The sequence below is a fragment of the Falco naumanni genome, chromosome 2 (genome assembly GCF_017639655.2).
Source record: "Falco naumanni isolate bFalNau1 chromosome 2, bFalNau1.pat, whole genome shotgun sequence".
Lineage (NCBI taxonomy): Eukaryota > Metazoa > Chordata > Aves > Falconiformes > Falconidae > Falco > Falco naumanni.
This window is the reverse complement of record NC_054055.1, coordinates 119,875,190-119,898,587: the sequence shown is the minus strand read 5'-3', so window position 1 is coordinate 119,898,587 and position 23,398 is coordinate 119,875,190. Positions and strand designations below refer to the sequence as shown.

The following is a 23,398-nucleotide window of genomic DNA, read 5'->3' as shown; positions in this document are numbered from 1 at the left end:
GATATGGTTCATAAACTCCAGTTATTGCAAATTTTGTACTTTGAGTGCTGTGTATCTTCCATACTTTTAAGCCCTAAATCCTGCAAAGACTGCCCACGGCTTGTTCTGTGACTTGCTATGGAACTATTTCATTGCCAAGAGTAAACGCATGCTTCGCTTCTTGTAGGGTCCAAGGCCAGCTCTCTTTTCAAAAGCGGGCTGGTAGGGATGCTTGCCAGCACTCGGGGATCCCTGAGAGGGAGAGAAGGAGCTCATGTTTTTGCTTGCTTCTGGCTGCCAGCTTCCCCTCTCCCATACAAAGCAAGCAGCTAACATGCCATTGATGATGTGTCAAGGGGGAAAAAAAATCAGATAAATAAACAGAATCTGAAGAGTCCACTGAACAGATTCCATTGATGTTTTGCCATTCAACAAGTGGATAATGCCAGTAAAACATCCACTGTCATTTAGTCATACATACATTAACTTGGCCGTGGAGTGTCTTAAGTAGTTACGCTATGTCTTGCCAAAATCTTCCATACAAAAAAATGAATGAAAGTGCCCATGTTGTTTTGCTGAGTTTTGCATTTGACTCTTGTTTGGGTTTTTATGGCACAGCTTCTCTCAGAATTATATAATTGTACGTGAATATATCAGCAATTAGGGCAAAAATGTCCATGACGTGTGGTGTAGTAACGTGGAAGATGAAGCAATCCCAAGGAAAAAAAGTTTATTGCACTCTGTCAACATCCATTTTTTAAGAGGAAAAGTCTCATTTGATGTAATAGAGAATTAGAACATTTTTCATTATGCCAATCCTGCATATGATGGAGAGAGGCATCAGCAAAAAGTGAATACCAAAAAAATCTCTGAAATGTGGGTCAAAACTTACAAGAACTTGGATAAGGAAAAATGGGGAGAAAGGCTTTGGAAACACAGATGTATTAAAAAATAGGGGCTGAAGTAGTTTATCTGTCCACGCTATGAATGGCCCCCTATTTTATAGGAGAGAAGAAAGGGCGCAGAGGATAGAGTATGTAGCTCAACACACTGAAGGGGTGGGGGGCTTCCAAGCCATACTGTAAAAACAAAGTTTGAAGTCAGCCTGTGGCCTCAGTTCTGCTGTCAGCGGGGTTACGTCAGGAGGGGGTTTGTCATTGACCCTTGCAGAGATTCGCTGTGCAGTGGAAGCAAAGCGAAGAGCGGCTGCGTGTCTTTCTGTAGTGAGTGTGCCTGTGTAACAGCCAGGGTCTTGCTCTGGCCCTTGGGTCTCCTGAGCTTGTCCAGCTGGTGGGCTAACAGCCCGTCTTGCTAAAAAGCCTCTTTATGGTGGCACTGCTGCTTCGGGGTGACAGCTAGGGTGAAACGGTTCATGATTTAAGAAAACAGCCTAAAGAACATCACTTGAATTCCTAGAGCTGAATATATGTTTCTATTTCAGCACTAATGTGCAGTGACCTTTGGTTAATTTGTATTTCAGGAGTAACTGGGTGTTCAATACCTAGCCTTCATGCATGGAAAACAAAATACTATTTGGGAGCTGGGTGGTACTAAAGAAATACAATGTCCTGAGAGCCCCTTTGGGATTTGCAGGGTGACCGGTGCCCAGGGTCTGTGCTGCCGTGCCAAGCTCGGCGTAGAGCATAGGCAGGGCCTCGGGGGCGATGGAGAACACATCTAAAATACACCACGGGATCGCTTCAGCCCTCTGAAGTTTTCTTCTGCTCGTCTTTCCAAAGGCAGCAGGCAGAGAGGTGCCAGCTAAAGGCGATGCTGTTGAAATAGCCCTGAGACTTCAGCTGAGCCTTGTAAGGGAGGATCGTGGAGCACTCCTCAAATGTTAATTTAATTTCACACTAACGCGGTAGAAGGCTATCAGTAATACTCAGCTTACTTAGGAGTGCCTGTAGGCAGAACCCATAGGATTAGCTCACCAAGATAAGTCAGTGGTAAGGGCTGGAGCAGCGGACTGCCTGTTGTAGTGTATTTATCCTGCTGAGACGTAATCCGCGCACTTATTGATCACAGTAATAAGCAGATCTCTATCATTTAACACATTCCGAGACTTAATGGACCTCTGCTACCCACACGAGCTGAAGTTCCTGCTCAAACGGTAACTCTGCTGCTTTGTTGATTTGTGTCCAAAACCACCCCAAACAAAAGCAAACGGTGGTTCAGCACTTTAGGAAGAGAGGGAAGGAGTGTGGTGCGGTGTGGTACGAGGTGGAGGTCATGGTGGGATAGAAATGATTTCAAACTTGCTTTTCACAATACTGGATTGCACCTTGATTTTCCATACTTCAATGCTCTTTTAAAGCCAAAGCTGTTTCTGTATGTTTGGATCCACTTTGCAAGTCAGGGACAAAGATCTAGGTGAAAGGGTGCCAGATTCTGTGCCGCATGGTATCGCTGAGAAGGCAGGAGCTGGTTACAGAAAATGAACCGGAGGAGCGGGTGCCGTAGAATCAAAGTTTACATGTGCTCAAGGTAGAGGTGGTGTGATGGGGACAAAGTGTGCAGCTTAATGGCAAGCTGCCGTGAATTTACAGGGCATCCTTCACCGGTGGGGGCCTGCTGGTGAGCAGGGGGGAACTAACAGAATCTAATAGACATCCAGGAAAATACCATTTTTAAATGGAGGTTAAATTTTCTGAACCTGCTTCCTTCAGGGTTGTCTCCTCCAGCCAGCCGTATCTGAAGGTCCTTCAGCTTTCTGTGCTGTTAGAGCTGGCGGGGGAAGCGGCTGCGTATGCATATTTCTGGTGCAAACAAGGGCACGTTGCCAAAATGCCAGTGAGTTAACCAGCAAGAAACACACCCAGAAGAGATCAGCCAAAAGCAGGCTGAGCGGTCGCTGAATGCAGGGCATACGGAGGAGTGTGGCCAGGGCAGTCCGGGCTGTAGCTGCTGTGTGGATGGTTCTGGTGAGGGATTCAGCTTTCCCTGTTGCCGCTGCAGGATGAAATACTAGCGCAGGCATCTTCCAGAAAGCAGCATCCAAAAACGTGACGTGGCCTTGCAGTTACAAGGCTTGACCTCTTCTCATGCCCTCCTCCTGAGAGTCAGCAACAGAGCTGCCTCTGGCTTTGCTGGTGGGACCAGGACTTAGCCCAGCTTCTTTATCCAGCTGGCAAGAAGCCCCTGTGAGACTTCATCATTTTTTGTCGGCTTTATAAAGATCTAGCTGGCTAACTGCTCTCCAGGTTCAGTTTGTTTTGATGGTTGCATCACTTTCTTGGAAAGCCAGCCATACTCCTGTAAGGATTATCCTTGACGTTACACAGTGTGAAGAGAGACCAGACTGTGCTGGCAGCACTTGCTTGCTCTAGGCTTTGGTACTTGGATGTGATGTGCTGGGTTTATTTATTAATGTATTCATTTGCCCCTTACTTAAGTAGCAGATCTCTTAAGCCATCCCTTAAATGGGTAGTTAGCATGTGTTAAGCATGTATTTTTACTGAGAGGTAGTTCTGTAGTATTTCTTAAATAAGGATACACACAAGGCAGGTGTGCAAGTAAATATGATTTACCTTCTGCACGCACTTGGTTCAGCGTATGGTTTTTGTTTGCTGTGTGGGGGCTGTGGTTGATGAGTACTTTGGAAGTGTCAGGGTAACTACTTTGTTTGTTTGCTTCAAATCCGTGTATTAAAATTCACTTCTCTTAGGCAGGGAGTCAGATTTCCCTATTGCACCTTTTAGCGGCATTGGGAAATCCTAGCTCATCGTGTCATGGGGTTCTGCATCAACATTGCTATATATAAGCGCATGATTAACAGATGAGTAGCTGGCGATACGTTCCACCGCTAAAAAGAGGGATATCCTGGCATTTTTAGTGGCAAAATATGGAAAACTACGGTAGACACAGGTGCGGGAGAGCTGTGGAGTCTCTCACTCACTTGACTAGTGATGTGTGAGGGCTTTTCTGCTATCCTTACGATCGGAGCACATTTGAGAGCTGGGCTGTCAGGTGTCCTTGCTTCGTGCTCTTAAATTGTACGTTGCTAGTTAATCTGGGCATTAGGTGGAAATGTTAAGATTGGAAAAGATACATCCATGCTGTTGTTGATAATTGGAATAAATCTTTATTATCTTGCCAAAAACTTCTGAGTGTCTTGCACTAGTGCCCCATGTACTTGTCAGTGGTTTAAGTATCTATATGCTGGTCATTTATACCTAACGGTTTGTTGTGAACTTACGACTATTTTTGCATGACAGGTCACCGTAATGAAAGGCAGTAGTAGGAATAAGGATCATTCGACAGAAGGAGAAGGAACTGGGAAGCGACCAAAAAGAAAGTGTCTTCAGTGGCATCCCCTGCTTGCCAAGAAACTCCTTGACTTCTCTGAAGAGGAGGAAGAGGAAGAAGAAGAGGAAGATTTTGATAAGGTAGACTTCATTGCGTGTTTTGACTGTAGAAGGCTGATGGTGTGGTCAGATTCTCCCTAGCTGTGTTTTTAGTGTGCTTGCTTCTTGATGTTCTCTTTTTGTGAACAAACCTAGTCAATAAAAAGAAGTGATGTTGTGCCCATATAGGCTATAAAGGCAAGCAGCAAATAACAAATAAAAAGTCAGTTGTCAATCATGCTTTTAAAATCTTGGACAAAACTCTCTGTTTTAGAGTTAGACTGTAAGAGTTTTAATGGGGTAGTTTTAATAACATGTTGCGCATCGCACTCTTGATTACTCAAGGTGGGTTTTTCACATGTTTTTTTAGTTGTTTACTTTAGATATGAAGTTAGCCTGTGCTTGACATCTGCTTTTAATGACTCTGAGGACATACCAAGCTTATAAGTGGGGTTTTTTTCCCCTAAGATTAAAAAAATACAGAGATTAAAAGGGAGAAACAAGGGAAAAGCTGTCAATTTTTACTGTCTTTGCATGTAAAATTTAACTTTTGTTCCAGAATATTGAGAGCATGGGTAGAATAATCTGTCTCTGGTTCAATGCTTGGTATTTCGGTGTCGTACAAAGACGCTGGCCTTACCCTTTTATCATAAGGACCCCACAATGTGGCGCCTCACACATGTACAGTTAGACTCATCCTCTGTTACAGGAAAAGGGAATGGGTTGCAGAGGCATGGTGTTTCCATCGTGTGGATATCATATCTGCATCTCCTTGATGCATTCCTCAGGCGGGAAGGGGGAGGTCAGTGCTGACGAGACAGCCTTGAGGCACATGCTGTTAAGGAAGGGTGTCCTTGACAAGGATAAGGAGCAGCGAGTTGGAGCCTGATGCTCTAACAGTGCTTTCTGTTGGCCTTACAGGTCACTTTCTCCGTGTGGTATAAGAGAGCAGCGTTGCAGTTGGGTAGCAGATGCTTTTCTGTCTCATACAGCAGTTCCTTTCGTTCAGTTGGAACTAGTCTTCTGTGGTGTGCCCTTGTAGGAGAGATACACTGGCCTGTAAGTGGAGAGAGCAGATTTTGGCAGTGTATTCTGTTGAGATTTGCCCTCTGTCTCCAGCTGGGCAGCTGGGCAGTGGCTGCAGTGCAACACAGCTTGCAGGCTGAGTAATGAAGGGCAGGAGGGGGGGGAACAGCTGTTAACTGTGCACTCTCCTGCCAGTGCACTCTGTAGCTGCAGTCACACGATTGAGGTCCAAGGTAACTCTGCTCACCTCATCCCCCGGAGATGACTTCTGGGTTGGAGGAAGGGGCTAGGAAGGATCTCCTCCCTCCAGCACCTTTAGGACTGTTACTAGAGAGTGGTCCCCAGAAATCTGCTCCACTTGCAAGTCGGAGTTTTAAGTCTTGCAGAGAGTGCAAGGGAACTTTGGGCCGTCAGGTGGGATTTGGTGTAGAACTCCAGGTCTTCTGGGTGGAACGGATGGTCTTTGGAGGCAGCTGGGTGTATCCCTCTGTGTCTCCTTCGTTCACATCCAGCATACACAGGTTCTCAGTCTCCGTGAGAAGCGTGGATAACAAGTTTGTGCCCGTTTCCTTTTGGTTCTGCTAGGTGCCTCTCCTTGGCGCTGACGGTTTAGAGCAGGATGCTGATGAAACCGAAGATGACGAGTCCTCAGAGCAGCGAGCTCGCCGACCAATGAATGCATTTCTCTTGTTCTGCAAACGCCATCGCTCTCTCGTGCGAAAAGAGCACCCTCGCCTCGATAACCGTGGCGCAACCAAGATCTTGGCAGATTGGTGGGCTGTTTTAGATCCAAAAGAAAAGCAGAAATACACTGACATGGCCAAGGAGGTATGTTCTGTCCGAGTGGTGGATGTAAATGGAGTTCATTCCATAGTTGTCTTGTGTTTCTCTGTGTATTAAATGTTTTCTGTGGGGTCTTCCTCTTCCCTGAGTCCCTCGGCTTCACCCGTGGGATTATCATGCTCAGAGAAGCTGCTGTTCTTGCTTGGATTCACTTGGTCCTTTGGAGCAGAATGAAAAGAAATTGGTCTGACAAGCAAACCTGGCTGTAGTAGCCATTGGTACAAATATATGCACTTTGTGATAGGTACCACCTGGTAATTCCTGCAGTGCAAGTGTTAACATGTGGGTGGTGTGTGGATAATGGCCACTGAAAATGGTAACACACATCTGAGTGTCAGCTGACTAGGGACACTTAGCTCAAGCTGTGCATTTGCTATGGATAATACAGGTGGACCAAAACAAAAGTATAGTTAATATAGTGCCTTTTTACCTTTGATGCTCAAGAATTAAAGAATTATTAGTATTACATGAAGTACTCTCCCTAGGTATTGTTAACTTGTTTCTGATAGAGTAACCTTTGGTGACACAGAGACCAGTACCGAAATCTGAGAGCAATACGTAGAGTCCTTTAACTGGGAGCAAGGAAAAGAGATTTATCCCCGTATTTCACAAAGTATCTTTATGTCAACTTAAAATTTAAATGAGGCTTTTTAAGAAGCAGCTTGCTTGGTAAGCTGGCCCCAAGGCGGCTGCGAATACCCATAGCAGAGTGAAACACACACAGCCAGTTACTTGGGCTGATAACATCACCCCAGAACAGACCCCTGTGATTACCTGCTTGATGTAGGTTGCGGGTAACCATTGCATTCAGTCTTAGAAAAAAAAAAATGGAGGGCCAGTGAGAAGAAAGAATTACTCTCATTTGTCAGGTAATGCCTAGCGCACTACAAGTACAGACAGCTGTGTAACAATGAGGGGAACTATTAACTGTGCCTGCCCTGTCACCTGAGTCAGCTGCAGCCATTAACATGCATATATAAACCCTGGCTGCTCCGCACTGTGTGTGAGCATGGAAAGGATCCCCAGGAAAACCAAACTGTTCTGCATGGCAGGGCCTTTCTGAAGGTCTGTGGTACCTCTGTTGTAGCTCCCCGTCTGTGACACAGCGTTGAAATACTTGAGTCTCAGCTTTGTCCTGCCATTCCTCATTTGTTCTGCGTTCCCACGTACAAATTAGCGATGCTTCTTGTGGGGAAAAGGCAATTAGGAGATCCAGCACAGATACAAAGGAAGGAAAGATGAAAATGAAGAAATAATTTTTGGAAGAAACAAACCTGGTGTGACTGGTTTTCTTAGCCTTTTGTCTTGCTGAAGGAAACTCATTCATTAAGAATGAAAATAATTGCAGAACTTCTGTATGAAGCCACAGATTTGAAACTATTAATCATATTGTTGTAGAAATCATTGTTCCTGCAGTGATTTATTTATTTTTCTTGGCATGAAGAACAAATTGCATATTCAAGGTCGAAGTGAAACAATAAATCTAAGTAGTTTACATTGTTACAGCTAGTTCCAAGAATGTGTAGAAGAGAGATAGCGTGTAATTTTTGTTCTTTAAACAGTTCTATGTTACATTCAATAGCACATTATAGTTACTAATTATTGTTGTATTCGGGCCTTCTTCACCAATAGATCTATTCTCTGTGTGTGGATCGGTTGTTTTAACGCCTGCTTTTGTCATTAGGCTTACTGCTGAGCCTGTCAAAAAAATGTTAATGTCAGCTCCAGTGTGAACCACTTATTGGTGTTTTTCGTTTTCCTAAGGAGAGCTCATTTAGACGTCAAGAAGGTGAATGCCTCTGAAAGGGCATAAAATTACCATTGTGCCAATAATCTTCTGTTTGAGTATCTGTATGTCTAAGCTTATTGAGGTTTAAAATACAGGGGATAAGCTGCTGTTACTTATATGTAGCTTTTCAGTGCCCGTTGACTTCCAGTTTTCACCACATAGCCTCTATGCTGCCCTGGCAGGGCTGCCACCTCCCAAAGGGCCCGTGTCATACCTGCTGCCCCCCAAACATGTCTTCTGTGCCCTGAGCATCTGAGTCCAGGGATACAGATGGCCGGAGAGAAGTGGTAGCTGCTACAGCAGCTAGCACCCCTGCTGTTCTGCGGTCTTGAGAATGTTTTTGCTACCTGAAGCCATAGCTTGCAAAGCCAGTTAGCTTAGATTAAGCATCAAGCAGGAAGCTTTTGGTTTCTTACCTGCGTAGCACCAGAGGTGACATTATCTCAGCAGTGTGCAAATCAACGCATTCATATATTGGCTTAAATACATCTAGATATATGCAAGGATTTTGGAATATAGCAAGGCACCCAAACATTTTGGCAAACGGAATCACGAGAGGTTTCCTGGTGGGTGGGACTTCTATCCCCGATTCCCACTGAGAGGATAAGCAGGTCTATAGTTCATTTAGACACTTTTGGAAAATCCCATTATGTACCTGCCTCCACTTTGGGGTGCCTTAATTACCTAGAAAAACTGGCCCCACGCTCCCTCTATTTTTAGTCTTGCGGTTTATGGTCTTTTGTAGCAACACCTGCCCTGGAGACCTCATGCTGCGCCTGCAGAGCCCCGCGTCAGGTTCTGCTGGTGTTTTTAGGAGCAGGCTTTCTGTTTGTATCCTGCAGAGTTCCTAGATCAACTGAACTTTGAAAGTTTCATTGTCAAGGATATAAGCCCAGTAGCTGATAAATACTCCAAGTGGAACCATGAGTGTTCCTGCTGTTTGTTAGCGTTTCCCTTCGCCAAGGGGCAAGTGAATTCTGGCCACTCATAAACATGCTCCAGCATTTTTAGTTACTGCAATAATAGGGGTACTGTTCTTCTGTTAACTCTACAGGGCTTACTGGGAATATTCAGCTGCCTTGGAAAATACCCAGTGAGATTATTTATTGTTCAAGCTCTGTTTCCCTTGCTAGAAAACACTCTGTTTGTAAATACGTCTTGGTGTTGGCAAGATCGGGGCAGTCAGGATTGTTTCCTGTAGGATGCAGCCTGGTAAGTCCAGGCTGCTGTGGTTGCATGGCAGAGCCCAGTGCCTCTCCCCGCGAGCGCTCGGCCAGCGGTTCCGCAGGTGCCGGGGTCCTGCTGGCCCCGCGATGCTGCTGCTTTGGCAGCACCTCGGGCTGCGGGGGACAGACGTTCTGGCCTGCTGGCTGGAGTCTGGCAAGTTCAGCAGGTGACATGGGGACCATAACTTGTAATGCAAACCTTGGCATCCTTCAGGAGTCAAAACTAGTGTAGCTTCCTAGTATGTTCTGGGGATTTTTTTTTGTTAGATCTCTGGGATTCACACGACATTTAATAGCCAGTTGGTGGGATTTAAGCATATATGTAAAGTTACGTACGTGCTAACTGCTACCCTGAGGTGCTGCTGGAATCCACTTGTGAGCTCCCGTTCATACCACACTGGAGAAAACAATATTTTTTTTATTTGATGATGAAAGCAACTCAGGGAGTGTGCTGCAGTGCAGCATGGTTCTGAAGCTCAGCTCTGAAGTAGCACCAGTCCCGCTGCATAATGCATCCTTCTGCAGGCTTTCACGAAACAGAAACGGTACATCATCCCACAAACATATCCCATGCTTTTTTATCTTTCCTGGAACTTCAGGACATGATCCTGCCAGGCTGTGCCTGAATTCCAGGTTAAAGACTTAATGTTTAAAATTTTTTGTTTGAAAGGGACTTGTTGACTTTAGAGATGTCTGTAGGGTGGCTGTGTTAGGTTGGTTTACTGCGCAGTTGGTCAGATGAAGGGAAGCAGTAAGCTCCGCTACTGTCTTCGGCATTCTCTTATTACTGCTCGTTTAAGTTGTTTTCTAATGACCTGGCAAGCAGAATCTATCACTTCGCTTTAGGCTTTGGTCTAGTAGTCACGAAATCAATATTGAGCGTCTGTCTGAGATTTGGATCCGGTCCCTGCATTTGATATGCATTTTATAGAAATACTTCTTGGCCATTGTTTAACTTTTTACATTTCCATTTATCTTGAGTGTTGAAACTGTGAAAGGGGCTGATAAGTTGTCCTCCCTCAGTTTGCTCCCTTCCCTTCGGGGAACACAGTTAATGTTTACTTCTTGGCTTTACAGGGGGGAAAAAAAATATCCATTAATACACCAGCTCGCTTGAATTGCTGTTGTTGGAAACTGATTAAAAGCTTATTGCTGCCTCGTCTCGCAAATGGCATGCGTTCTGGTTCTCATTTGATGGGCAGCCTGTCGGCTTGTCAAATTACTCCACAGAATAATTCAATTACTGCAAGCAGCAACGCTGATACGAAGAGCTTATGTCCCTCATTGCGAGCGGTTCTGTGCTTTTCACTCTGCAGGCTGGAAACGTGATTTGTGAGTGGGCTGTGGCTTTAACGGCGGAAGGCAAAGCTGCTGCTCTGTGTTATTTCCTTTCCGCCTCCTCCCTTACCCCCTCCCCTTCCCTCCACCAGGCTATTTTTGTGGTGTACTGAGCTCCCGAACCAAAGGGAAGGGAAGGGAAAGGGGCGAGGTGAGAGGTGTCGCAGTCCTTAGTTTGCAGATTTAATAGGTACGCCCTATTCGGAAAACACAGCGTGTATGTGGGTCAGCGGTGCCTGCAGGTTTTTATTATTTATAGCCATTTCTATAAATACAGGACTTCACACAGCGGGTTCACGCGGTGCTGCGCTTCTTGCAAACTGAACCGTTTTTATCCTTGCTACAGTCTGGAGGTAGCAAGCGCCAACTGACAGGTTGAGATGGGGATGAAAGTAAGCGATACACGTGCGATGGTGATCCTGCCACAAGGCATGCCGTTTACTGATCGGGGACAGCACTGCAGTGACTCTCTCTGAGGATGAGGTTTTCAGTGCTATTTCTGTATTTGATACTCAAGGGATTATTTTTTTTTTCCCCCCCTCTGCATGTGTTTCTGCGCAGGCATGTGCATGAAACGTAGGTGCTTCTCTGCCTGACCGGGACTGATGACAGCTGGGTGGGTGGGAATGTGTGTAATCATGGAAGAAACTTCCTGCAGCTGCCCTGCCATGTACTTTGGGATAACAACCACTCTTCTGGTCCATCGAGAGCTCCCTAGTGCACGAGGAGGTGCTGGGTTCCTTCGGGCGGTGAGCGCTGGTGCGGACTGGGTAGGCTCCCAGGGCTGTACACCCCTGTCAGTTGTTAGGAAAACATTCGCAGCTGGAATGCGTGGCATGTTCCTCTCATTCACCCGGTCTTCACCTTGCATAGCAACAAATTTAAAATACTGAAATATGCTCCGTTTATTGCTGTTAACGTTCAAAAATCTTGGTCTGGTCTGGTCAGCGAGATACTTGGAAAACGTCACTACTGCATTTTGTGAATAAAGCACGTCCCTGTCCTTCCCCCTACTCCCCAAACTGTAGGATCCAGACCTTCTCCCCCACCCCCCGTGTGTAGTCTGGCTTTGTTCCTTGCGCTGCCTCGTACCAAGGATATAGCAAACAACTGAGCCGTGTGCTATGTGCTCAAGGCCAAAGAAAGTTTTAAATGGTCCCAGTTTATTTTATGCAGCATGGTACATTTTGGAAGGAACACTGGGATGATGTAGCAGAAGTTACTGATAGTGGGATGATACTGGTGGTGCCTGGTGTGGGAAAGCATACACTCAAATATTCTAAAATACAGAACTGTTAGAGAAAAAGGTGTGCAAGGTAAGGAGCATCATGCTGCATTTATTACTAAATGTATGTTTTCTTTTCATTCAAACTAGGAAGTAAACAAAGACTGTATCTGCAAAAGAATTCAAAAAGCTGTCCCTTTCTCAGTGAGCGTACAGGCACTGGGCAGCACTTGGCAGGACCAGGACTTAAACATGCTCTAGGTGATAAACCCTCAGGAGAGGCGAGAAAAGTCAGTTTTTTAAATACAGCTCTACTTATCTTAGTATTTCTTCTTACTAAATTGTGGTGGCGGTGGTCAGACTCTAAGCATTTGATTAAACTGTTAAAAAATAAAGATATTTAAGGATTATTTACTGTATTAAATCCTCTTACTCACAGTGCACTCTGTTGCCCTGTGGATAGTATAATGGCATGACTGGTAACTTTCCTTTTCTTTTCTAGTATAAAGATGCATTTATGAAGGCAAATCCAGGGTACAAGTGGTGCCCTACGACAAATAAACCTGTGAAAACACAGACCTCAACTGTTACAAACCGGAAAAAGCTATGGGCCTTTGCATCAGACTCCACAAAAGATCTACCAAGCCCGAGGAAAGCAGCAAAAAGCGAAGAGATGCCACAGCTTAATTTTGCAATGGCAGGTGAGGTTTCCATCCATGGTACTCCAGATGTAGCATCCCCATTTCAGTTGAGGATGCGGTGTTGAAATTGAACTGTGATACCATTTTCCTTTACTGCACATGGTACCGTAGCGCACATACCCTTCCTGTCCCAAATTAAGTTGCCAAGACTCTAGTTAAACCTTCGCATAACAACTTTCTAAAATTTTCCTTAGTGCATGACTGCTTTCAAGGGTCGAGTCCAGATGTGTGGCATCGTAACCTATACCCCATTCGGGGTCTGGATTTGATTGATTTTTAATTCCGGCTTATCTGCTGCTAGAGCTTTTCATTTTCTAGTCAAAAAGGAAAATGCTGATTGTGTGCATTCTTCCTCTCTTTCATTGAGCGTTGTACTGGGTTTAGTAGTTTGCTGTTTGCAAACAAAATTTTTGGGTGTCTGTGAAGTTAGAATTGTTAATATTCTTGTGGATGAAGGTACTGGTGAAGCTAACTTTTTCTATTTAAATCAAGAGAAGCGTAATTTAAATTTCACTTAAAATACGCTTTTTTGCCCATTATACCTTGGAGGAGAGAACTCTAACCTTTTAAACGTTTCTAAAATAATAATAGAAAAATCAAATCCATGAAGAAGTGTAGGTGGAGTGCCTGAACTGGTGAAGGGCAGATAATCTCTTACTGATATCCACAAATAGCAGAATTGTTGCAATCATGACCTCGAAATAGAGAGACGTTAATGTTAAATACCGGCAGCTTAAGAACCTAACAGTCAAGGTAGAAAACTATTTTTCCCCACCATCTTTTTTTTTTTCTTCTTTTTTTGTGGTTTAAAGTTTCTGATTTTATAAATACTGATGTATTTGAAACTTTGTCATACCCTACCTGATTTATGACAAGTTTGTGGCAGACAGGACTTTCCTGCTTAGAGAGATCATGAGCTGGAGAGTGGAAAATGGTTTTACGGAACAAGTGTAAAAGGATAAAAAGGCATGTACACCTTTTTGCTAGTAGTGTAGTGGTATGAAATTTCCTGTAATGAAATTCCTTCTGGCTATGAAGGAACTGTGAAATGTGATCAAAATAAAGTTTTTCATGCTACATAATTATGATGTATGGGAGAACAGTTCTAAAAACTGCAATCCTCTGCATCCTGTTCAGCTTTTGCTATCAGAGGAGTAGCTTCTGTGCTCCTTAAAGGTTTATTGACTTCACATAAAGAAGCAGTAATAGGTCTTGCTCTACCTGTCTGCCATCCCGTCCTGCTCCTGCTGGGCTGCCCTAGTGCAGTTTGAGTAGGGAGAGATCTTGCTTCAACACCTGTCAAGAGCAGAGGACAGAGAATTTAAGAATTAATTAGAAGCCAGTCGAATCCATTGTTTATCTGCAGAGCCATTCATTTATGAAACAGGCCCTTTTGTGCTACATGTGATTTAATTTATTAATTTTTTTTAACTGCAGACTGAGTCAATGAGCATAGTAATTCATAGGGTGTCACTCCAGTCTTCATGCCAGTGAAGACTGGCTATTTCTTGAGATAACAATCGCTCATAAGATGACAGCTTCTGACAGAGATGTCAGTAGCATCCAAATCATGACAGGTCTGCCGTGCCAAATGGATTACTGTTTTGTCAACTATATACCAGTTCATGCTAAATATTTTTTGGTGTGTTCTACTCTCTTTGACATCATGTGATAGTTCAAATCAACTCTGACTCTTCTAGCGCAACCTCTTAAAATCCAGGCTGTGAACTAGCCGAGGAACTAAAATGTAGCCGAACCACCTCAGAAACACTTCACCTTTGAAATGCCACTGACTGCCTTGCATCTTCAAGGCACATAGCTTCCTTAGGACAGGGATTATATGATTCCAGAACCATTCCAGGAAATCTGTTTTACTTGGTGGTTGTTAATCCTGTCTTGATTGCTTTTTACTTACTACGTTTCATTTTGGAAAATGTAATACATAAGAAAGGAAGATATTGCTCTCTAAGTCCCACACAGCCCATATTTCTGCTTTATTTTTGGCGTTCCAACAGTAACCACCCCGCTTTTAAGTCTTGCCTTGACCTGTCATTATGTCGAGAAGGTGAGGCGTGGCACCAGTGTTGGGCTCCTGACCTGCAGACCTGCGCGCTGCTGCGGGGCACAGGGCAGAGGCAGCAGCTGTCTGCAGGTGACCGTGGCCGTTGCAGCATCCGCCCTCCCCACCGCAGAGCTAAGCGAGCAGCAGCTTTGCTGTACAGATGTGCAAGATTCCCAGTACTTCCACATTTCTGCATCAGAAGAAAAGCATCTGAGCCACAAAGCTTTTTAGTGAAGCAGAGGGTGGAAAAAAGACACTTCCTAGAGTTAGGCAATATCCTGGTAGAGATGCAATTTATTCTTTCAGGAAAGAAGCTTCATTCTGCACCTAGGTAAAAGTTAGTTGGAACTGGTACCTGCTGGCTGCTTTTCTGCTTAGTTCTTCCTCAGTTCTTTCTCTCCTCTGACTGAAAAATTGTGATGATGAGCCAGCCAGCCTGCTGAGCATCTAACCAGAGCAATGCTAACAAAGTATGTTGTTCCCAAATAGAGAATTTTAATTTTCATCGGTATTAAAGCTGTTGAGAAAGTCACAAATCGCCTCCCATTCTGTAAGTCAAACGTGCGTGCGGTTTTCTCACTTCTGTTGATTCGACTGTAAATTGCTTTAAAATAGGACTTAAAATTCTGAATTCTTCGTACCAGTAAGTTCTTAGTGCCAAAGAGGAACATTGTTGTGCTGAGAACATATGGCAGTGGCTGCATGTGTACATTTGTCTTCCCTTAGATGAAGTTATTTTGTAATTGGAAACCTTAGTGGAAGGATTTTTGGTTTTATCATGATCAGACATCTAAGCACCAGCCTTCTGCTACAGCTGCAGCATAAGTATTCAAGTTATTTAAGCACTAAATTAAACTTTCCTGTTCCACTTAGCTGTCATTTTTTCCTGCCTCTTAATTTTTATATTTAAATAAACAGTTTTAAGTATTTGCTTACTTTGAGGAAAAAACCAGTCCTGTCCTTGTCCTGTTATGATAAGCTACTTGTCTGAAGGGCAGAAAGCTGAGACCACCAAGAAGACATTTAGAAGAGGGGGAAGAATTTTAGAGCCGTAAACTGGGTGTTCTCCAGTTGGCCAAAACAGTTACCTGGGGGTCTTCTTCCCTCTCCTCGGAAGTGAAGCACAAGAGCCGTCAGCGGGATGTGCTGTACTGCAGTGGGTCAGGCACAGTGGTTTCAGGAGCTGTGGAGTTAATGCCGTTGCGCAGAGCACCGCTCATCTGGCATGGTTGCCCTGCTGGTCCTTCACCTACGAGAGAGATGAACGCCGCCTGGAATAACGAGAAGAGAGCCACAGGGATCGCTGGGACCCTGGGAGATGGGCGCGCCGGATGGCATCAGGGTATCTTGATTTGCTCAGGCTAGGGAAGCAAGCGGGGCAACGGCTGCGAACACAGGAGGGGGAGATGCCATTCAGGGAAAGCAGTTACTGAATCGTAAAGGTGCGGGCATCAGAAAATACGGTGCCGCCTGGCCAGAGTAAATTTCGTCTGAAAACTGGAAGAAAGCTTTTAATGCTTAGAAGATTTGCATTCTGCAACAACCTTCCAGTGGGAATAAAGTAAGCAGAAAGCAACGAACCAAGCCCTTACTGCTTCATATGGAGCTCAGAAAGTTTATGATGGGCCTGGAGATCTCTTCCCGTCTCTCCTTCCTCCACATTAACCGCCTGTTCAGGCATTATCTTTCAAGATACGTGTTCACTTGTCACTTCTTAATTGCTCTCACGTCCACTTTTTTGAAGGACTGAGTGGTTTCTGATCAAGTATTTTGATGGCAAAAAGTGCTGTGCTGACAGGATCACTTCACTTACGAATTGTGCTTAGGCGCTTGCTGGCCCCTCCTGTTTTCTGTCTCCTTTTCTTCAACCACTTCTTGTTCCTAGGTCCTACACTTCTGATAGTGCCTCGTCTCTTTGGAGGAACTTAATATCTTTTGTTCTTTCTTATTTAAAAGTAAAAGAAAATTAAAATAAAAAATAATTTAAAAACCCCAAACCACACACCTTCTAGGTGTTGATTATGGTAATGGAAAAAGGTAATTCCAGTTGAACATTGGGTTCGAAGCCAGATGCTGTTTAGGTTGTGTTCTTAACAATAACGAGACACTCTTCTACCCTTGAGATAGTAGATGAGAATGGTTTATTCACATGGTTTTCCTCCACTTCTATTTATTGCTGTTTTAAGAGAGTATTGAAAGAGCTTACCCTGTGAGTGTCGGTGCGGATCTGTCTGAGGGAGAGCTTTTGGCAGCATCTGCGGTATTAATTTAAACAGCACCACTGAGTATTCCCATGGACTGTACCTTGATCATCTGTAGCACTAAGTCATTCAGAGGTTTCCAGGTATAGGTGCAGGTTTGGCCCATGTCAGCGGAAAAGCTTAACAAATTCCTCAGCACCACTCCTGACCAGGAATGGGCCAGGGGATTTCCCAGTGGCTGTTTGTGTTTTGGTTGCAGCTGTTTTGCATCTAAATTTTGCATAACAAAATGCAACCACGTGGCCAAGGGTCATTGTGTCGGTTGGCCTCCCATTCCAGGGAGTGGAGCCAGGCACATGTAATTCGTTGTTGTAGAGAGAGTTTTTGTGTAGTTTAGTGAAAGGAGATTGGAAAAAGTGAGCACGTGTTTAGTGAAACCTGAGGAAGGTTACTTGCCTTTGGTGTCTCGTCATTACTGAAGCTGATGTCTCTTTCTCTCCCATTGTGGCTGTTGTGTGGGACATTTGGTCCACAGGCTGGCTCCCTCTCGATGTGACACTTGGGCTTAAACTGGGCTCCTGCGTTGCTTCCAAGGCAACCCCCACACCGAAGTCAGACAATTAGTCTTCATAATGATGAAGAGCAGCCACTGTTCTGAGCGGAAAAGCCACTCCATGAGTAATGCAGCGCCAGCATCCATGGCTTTCACTTTGCGTTGTCATTTTCTGAGCTCCTGAGGTGTAGGAAGGCTGGAGGCCAGAAGCTGTCAGCATCAAATACTTGGAGAAAGCACATTTCTATCTCCATTTTACTTTGCTCAATTATGTATTGTCTTGGCAGGGCAACAAGCAGGCAGGCAAGCATTGCCTGGCCAGTGCCTGCGTGGTTCTGGCACACCGGATCAAGCGCTTCAAGCTTCAGAGCTGTCAGGCTGGCACTTTTCACCACTAAATGCAGTCCTAAATTACAGCTAGATGAAAATAGAGATTTTTGCTTCAGAGCTTGATCATGTCATTTTGTTCAATCCTTTTACTTGTTCAGTGGCTAAGGAAGGGAACCACTCCCTCGGTCAGAGCATCCACTGAGTTATAAACATGTGCGATATTAGAGCATCTTTGTGTATATTTATGTATGAGATCATTATAGTTGCTGTTTTAAAGATATCCATCTCTGTAGTACATAAAACCTTTGGCAGTAAAATTGTAAATCCACGCAATGGGGTGTTAAGCACACAAATCCAATTAAATCCTTCAAACAGCTTTGAAAGCCTCTCCCAGAGGGTACAGAAATGGTTATTTGTGATTCTCTTGAACTGCCTTTTACGGCAGCTTGCTTCGAGTGTCTGTGACAAGTAGTCTTCTGGGGGTTTAACGCTGTGAATGGTGGGTTCTTTAAACAAGGAAATGAGTGAACTTAAGCCTTGGTTTTACTCTTTTAACAGATCCTACGCAAATGGGAGGGCTGAGCATGCTGCTTCTGGCAGGGGAGCACGCCCTGACGGCGCAGGAGGTAAGGAACCCTCCTCTCTGCCTTACTGCAAGCCCTCTGTTTAAAGGGAGCTGGGAAGGAAGAACAGTTGACCAGTGGGAAATGAAATTTAAGATGCATCTCAGGTCACCTCAGGCAGGGCTGAGGTGTGAGTCCTGCGATACGGGTCTTGTATTCCAACCATGACTGTAGACGTTGGGCCCAGTTTTTAATATCCGTTCAATATTGACTCCGCTGACTGAATATTTGACCAGACAGAGCCCTTGGAGAGGAGATTGTCACAGGTAGAAGGGTTGAAATATAGCAACTGTGTTAACAAAAAGGTGGCTTGCAAGCTCCTTCAGGGAAGGTTTCAGATGCTTGTACAATGCCTCACACAACTGTGGCCTTGGCACTAATAGCAAAATAAATACCTAATAATTTCCATACACAGTCAGTGTCATCATATATGCATTCTGAAACCATGCAAGTGCTGACAGGTAAGCAGAGTATTGCAGTCTACTCCTGTTGACTAAATCTTTATGTCTAAAAACAAGTTTGTAGTTCAGTTGCCATCACAAACGTTTTGTTTTTATGAAGGAGTTTATCCTGCATATCTCTAGTAGTCCAGAGACCTCTGGTCTTTCCTTAAACTGATTATTATTATTTATAATCTTTTTGGGGGCCATCTTCGAATATTGTTCAAAAGGTGACTTACATGTTGGGTAGAATAGGTGGTTGCTGCCATAAATCTCTAGCGTGGAAAGAACAGTGGAAGTGAGGAGGGTTTCTTTTTTTTTTTGGTGGCAATTGGGAGGAAAAGCAATAATTAACTGTCTGTATATGCGATACCCCCAAAAGCAAGACGTGTAGTACATTTGAGATGGATGGCTGCTGCACTGCTAAGACTGAGCCAAGGCTCCTCGATGTGTTGCGCAGCAGTCTGAGCAGGAGGAATCTTTGTGCAGATGTGGGTGCTGGCTTTCTGTGCTGCAGCGTGAAAAATAAGGAGCACTAGGGTAAGGTTGGCAGAGAAGAGAAAAGAATCTGGTTATTTCATGCCAAAATGAGAATGTCCCGTAGTTTTCAAACTTTAAAACTTTGGCTTGGAGTTTAAAAACTCTGTTTATTATGTACTACGTTGAAATGAGAGGGAAGATAATTGTAGTCGCAGATACTCCGTTCCATTAAGAAGGGTCTTCGCTGTGATTTTGTGAGTTGACCTTTCTTGATTTTACATGGGAAGTGTCACAATTCCTGGTGGCAGCAAAGGAATAAACTCCACATGCGGATTTAGAGGCAAATCAAAATGGATGTTGTCTGATTGTTTTAGTATATTGGTTTTTTTTTAATCGGGACTTTCTTTTTTTGAGCAAAAGCACCTACATAAACCCCATTTCTTCTGATAGGAGCACTTATTATGGCTTGTGATACAATATTTACTTTAGGTATAAGCCATACTTTGCTGCACTCTCTGGGCCTGCAGTCTTCTGTTGAAACCTGGCCACCCGTTTCAAAGAAGTAAGCTGTGTAATCTGCTTTCTCCCAAAATGTAGAGCAAATAATTGTTATAAATACAGCCTGAACAAAACTAGTTGAGGGAATTGTTGGCTGTTGTTAGAACCATGATGGGCCAGAAATTAGCCCATACTTACTATTGGGTTACTGTATATTAACTGTCCTTTGCTATCTGAGAAATGGGTAAGTGTCAGAGCACTTCCCTAAGGAACAAAACGGCACATCTTGTATTCTTGCAGAGGGCCCCCCATGTAAAATAAATCCTGCAGAACAATCTGGGTGCTTGGTATTCTGAAAGGGACTCCAATAGATGGAGCTCAGTCTTCCTAACTGTGCATCAACAGGCACCAAGTCTCCAGCTGTGTTTCTGTGTATGTGGAAACTTCCTCTGTTTCTTTGTGTGGCAACCCTGGTGTGTCTTCCATTTTCCTTTGCTTCCTTTGACTCAGTATTTCAGTGGGGATTCGGTACAGAGCAAGTATTTCTTAGGTTTATGTTTCCCCAAATGCAGTAAAGATCCTAAAGTTTAGAGCTGGGTAACTGAACACTTCTGGCTTCCCATCCTCGGGTGTGCGGACAGAGGAGACCTAAGATGTTCATCTTTGTGTGGCTGTGGCACAACCTATGGTCAGATTTCCATCCTGATGTGTGAAAACAGTGTCACACATGCAAACCAGCGTTTGGGAGGTTAGCAAAATGTGCTAGGAGGTGGTGTGACGGGTTCAGTAAGAAGCTCAAGAATTAATTGCAGAACAGGTAAGCTGCTTTCCTCTTCAGTGGAGGGGTGTTAGTTCTGTTGTGTTAGAGCTGGTATTGACGTGGGGAGAAGTTGGAGGTACTAAGGTGACCACCGAGGTATTGCCAGTGAAGAGGTTCAGAAGTTGCTTATCTATGGAAAACATAGGTATTCTTTTTATATGCATTTAAGTATATAAATACATGTTGTATCTCTAAACCCCTGGCATTTCTATTAAAAAAGGACACATGCAGCGTCACTTTTTTAAAGAATGCCCTAATTGATATCCTGTAGTCCTCATTATCATTAAAACATGTGTGTGTACGTGTAAGATGCATGTGCATATATACGGTTCTTAAACTGGGGGACTGCCAGATGTAAGATTACTTGTCAACATGCAGTTTGACTGCTTGTGCACATGTATGGTTATGGTTGTGGCCTTGTAAGCATAGGTCTTAAATACTCTTTATCTTAAAAGTGGTGCATAGGAAGGAGGGCAGCACTAGCACAGTTTGCTCAAAACTTGGAAGAAGATGAGGGAAATTATACTTAGAGGTCTGCTGATCCCATGTCAACGCATTCAGCGCCTGCTGATCTACTGTCAGGTGCATGTTAAATTGATATATAGAGACTTCTCAAGTCAGCTGTTTAACCTTCAAGTTGTCAGAAGCCCAGACATCAGGTGACAAAGTGACCTGCCAGCAGGAGGATGGGAAGAGAGACAGCAGCAATATTTACGAAATTGCCTTGAGGCTTCAGTTGCCATCTCTCTATGTTGCCGGTCTTGTTCCTATTTTGTCATTTTTTTTCAATAGACTAGAGTTGTTTTTCTTATGACTGTGACTACGTGGTTGATTTCCAGGCAGCGGCTGGTGGTACTGAGCAGATAGGTGAGTGATGCTACAGACCTTATTGGCAGTAAACTAAGGACTTGGATATGCAGCGAGTTTCTGCCTGGCTCTGGGGTCCTTCCAGCACTTACACAAGGCTGCAGTGTGTATATGAGCGTATTTTCTTGCACACCTGAGCAGAAACGCCGGACGGGTCTGGCCCAGCTGCTGTGGCTGTGCTGGGCAGAGCCTGGACTCCCACAGAGAAGGGCTGATGAAGCGGGCGGGCAGCGCTCCTCGCTTGCCCACTCGCCTCCCCGTGCGTCTCCCCGGCTCGCCCGTCAGGCCCTTTGCTTGCCTTACAGCAGCACCTAGTGGCCTCTCCGTGGTTTACTGCCCAGAAACGCCAGAATGCGTCATGTAGTCCAAAGCGTGGCTTCTTACCACTGTCCCCCCGTTAGCGCTGCCCGATGTGCCAGTGGGGCACCGGAGCCTGGCATCGGCATCGCTCCGTACGGAGAGTGCTGCGGCTGCCCAGCGCCTGCCCCCGCCTGCCCGCTCCCCAGCAGGTCACGGCAACCTGCAGGGAAGGGAGGCGACGGAGCCCTTGTCCGGGCGGTTTCCTTCTCTTCGAGAACAAAAGGTTGTCTTGCGTGCGATGCTGGCTCTGCGCAGGGTAGTGTTGCCCGGGGTGTAAACCAGAAGTGAAAAATCTGTGGGTGCAGCTGGGGGTAGGCTGGGGGGAGGAAAGAGGAGAAGAACCGAGATGTTGAGGATGTGTTGTTACGGCAGGAGGTGAGACCTATGGAATGGCTCTATGTGCATCCATTCCCTCCGGTCATTGTTTTAGTGCTTTGATCAGGTTCAGCCCAGCAGAGGTTAGAAGTCCTGGAGACCGTAAATTTCCCACAGCTGGGAGTGTGTGTGGAGCAGCTGAGTAGAAGAAACAAGCTCAGGTCAGTGCTTCTGTCAAGCAAAGGCAACAACATGAACTTCTTAAAGATAATGGAAAACAATGGGAAAAGTGTAGTTGTTCCAACCACAAAATCGCCTGAGTTACTGGGCACTAGTAACACTCCTTTACACGCACAGCTGTAGGAGTCTGGGCTTCACACCTTCCACGGCTTGTGGTTCCTGCACCTCCAGGTGAAGAAGCTGTGCCCGACCCCCAGCAGCGAGAAGCCTCATCGCCCGTCTCTGCGCCTGCCGGGGGAGCCAGTACCGTGCACAGCACTTGGGGTGCGGGGGCTGAGCTGTGATAGCCCCTCTCAGGTGGGCTGCTTCGCTCCGGCACAGTGCTCCCCGGGGTGGCGTGGGTCAGTGGCTCCGAGCTGGTTTGTGCCATGCCAGCTCCAGCGTGTGGCCACCCCAGTGAGCAGAGGGGCTTCACCCACCTTGTACAGTCACGTCGCTTCTCCTAAGCAAAGCGGTGTCCTTTCGTACGGTGCTTCACCTGCGAACAAACTGCTTCAACAGACACCGCAAACTAAGCTACGTAAGGCAGCTGGGCAAACTACAGAAAATTTAAGTTATATGGGGAACCAAATCCCAAATTTGGTTATTCCTGGGAGAAATCCACCAGTGAAGTGGCCTGAAATAACCAAATGAGTGCTCAGGAATGCAAGCAGCATCCTTATATATTTCACAGCAGTGCAGAGGCTCAGACCTACAGAGACAGGTCACCCAAGAGCAGCAAGCTTGGTATGCATCCCTGGTACAATCCACACCACAGCTGAGGCACAGCCATCTTAAACGGATCATACAGAAACGTGAGAAAAGCAGCAATAAACATTCCATCAGTGAAAACAGTTACGCAGCCCACTGAAAAAGCAAAAACCTGGCATTAAAAATACGTTCTTTGTAACCCTTTGGGTTGGTATACTCCCATAGTACACTAATAAAACATCCTGCTCAGTGTTTAATAAATATAATGGAAGCATAGATCATAGGAGGCACTGTTACTGCTTGATTTTATTGCAGGGGAGAGATGAGTTCGACTGTATACGTAAGCAAATTGCCATGTGCTATGATTCCCCTTGGCCTGTGGGTTGCTACACTTGGATTTAGTGTTTTCAGGGGAGCAGGGGGAGCAGATTCCTGAAACAAAATGC

At 45.0% G+C, this 23,398-nt stretch overlaps 1 protein-coding gene across 16 annotated transcripts in view; it reads left to right on the top strand.

Annotated features, from left to right (window-relative positions):
* The window catches only part of BBX (BBX high mobility group box domain containing), a 145,960-nt gene that overhangs the window by 75,899 nt on the left and 46,663 nt on the right, over positions 1-23,398 (top strand). For all 16 annotated transcript variants that reach the window (XM_040583133.1, XM_040583131.1, XM_040583135.1 and 13 more), the window contains 4 exons: positions 4,197-4,367; positions 5,937-6,179; positions 12,275-12,473; positions 18,178-18,245. In XM_040583133.1, coding sequence (XP_040439067.1) covers positions 4,206-4,367; positions 5,937-6,179; positions 12,275-12,473; positions 18,178-18,245 — 672 coding nt within the window. In that variant the 5' untranslated portion in view covers positions 4,197-4,205. The remainder of the gene's footprint in view (positions 1-4,196; positions 4,368-5,936; positions 6,180-12,274; positions 12,474-18,177; positions 18,246-23,398) is intronic.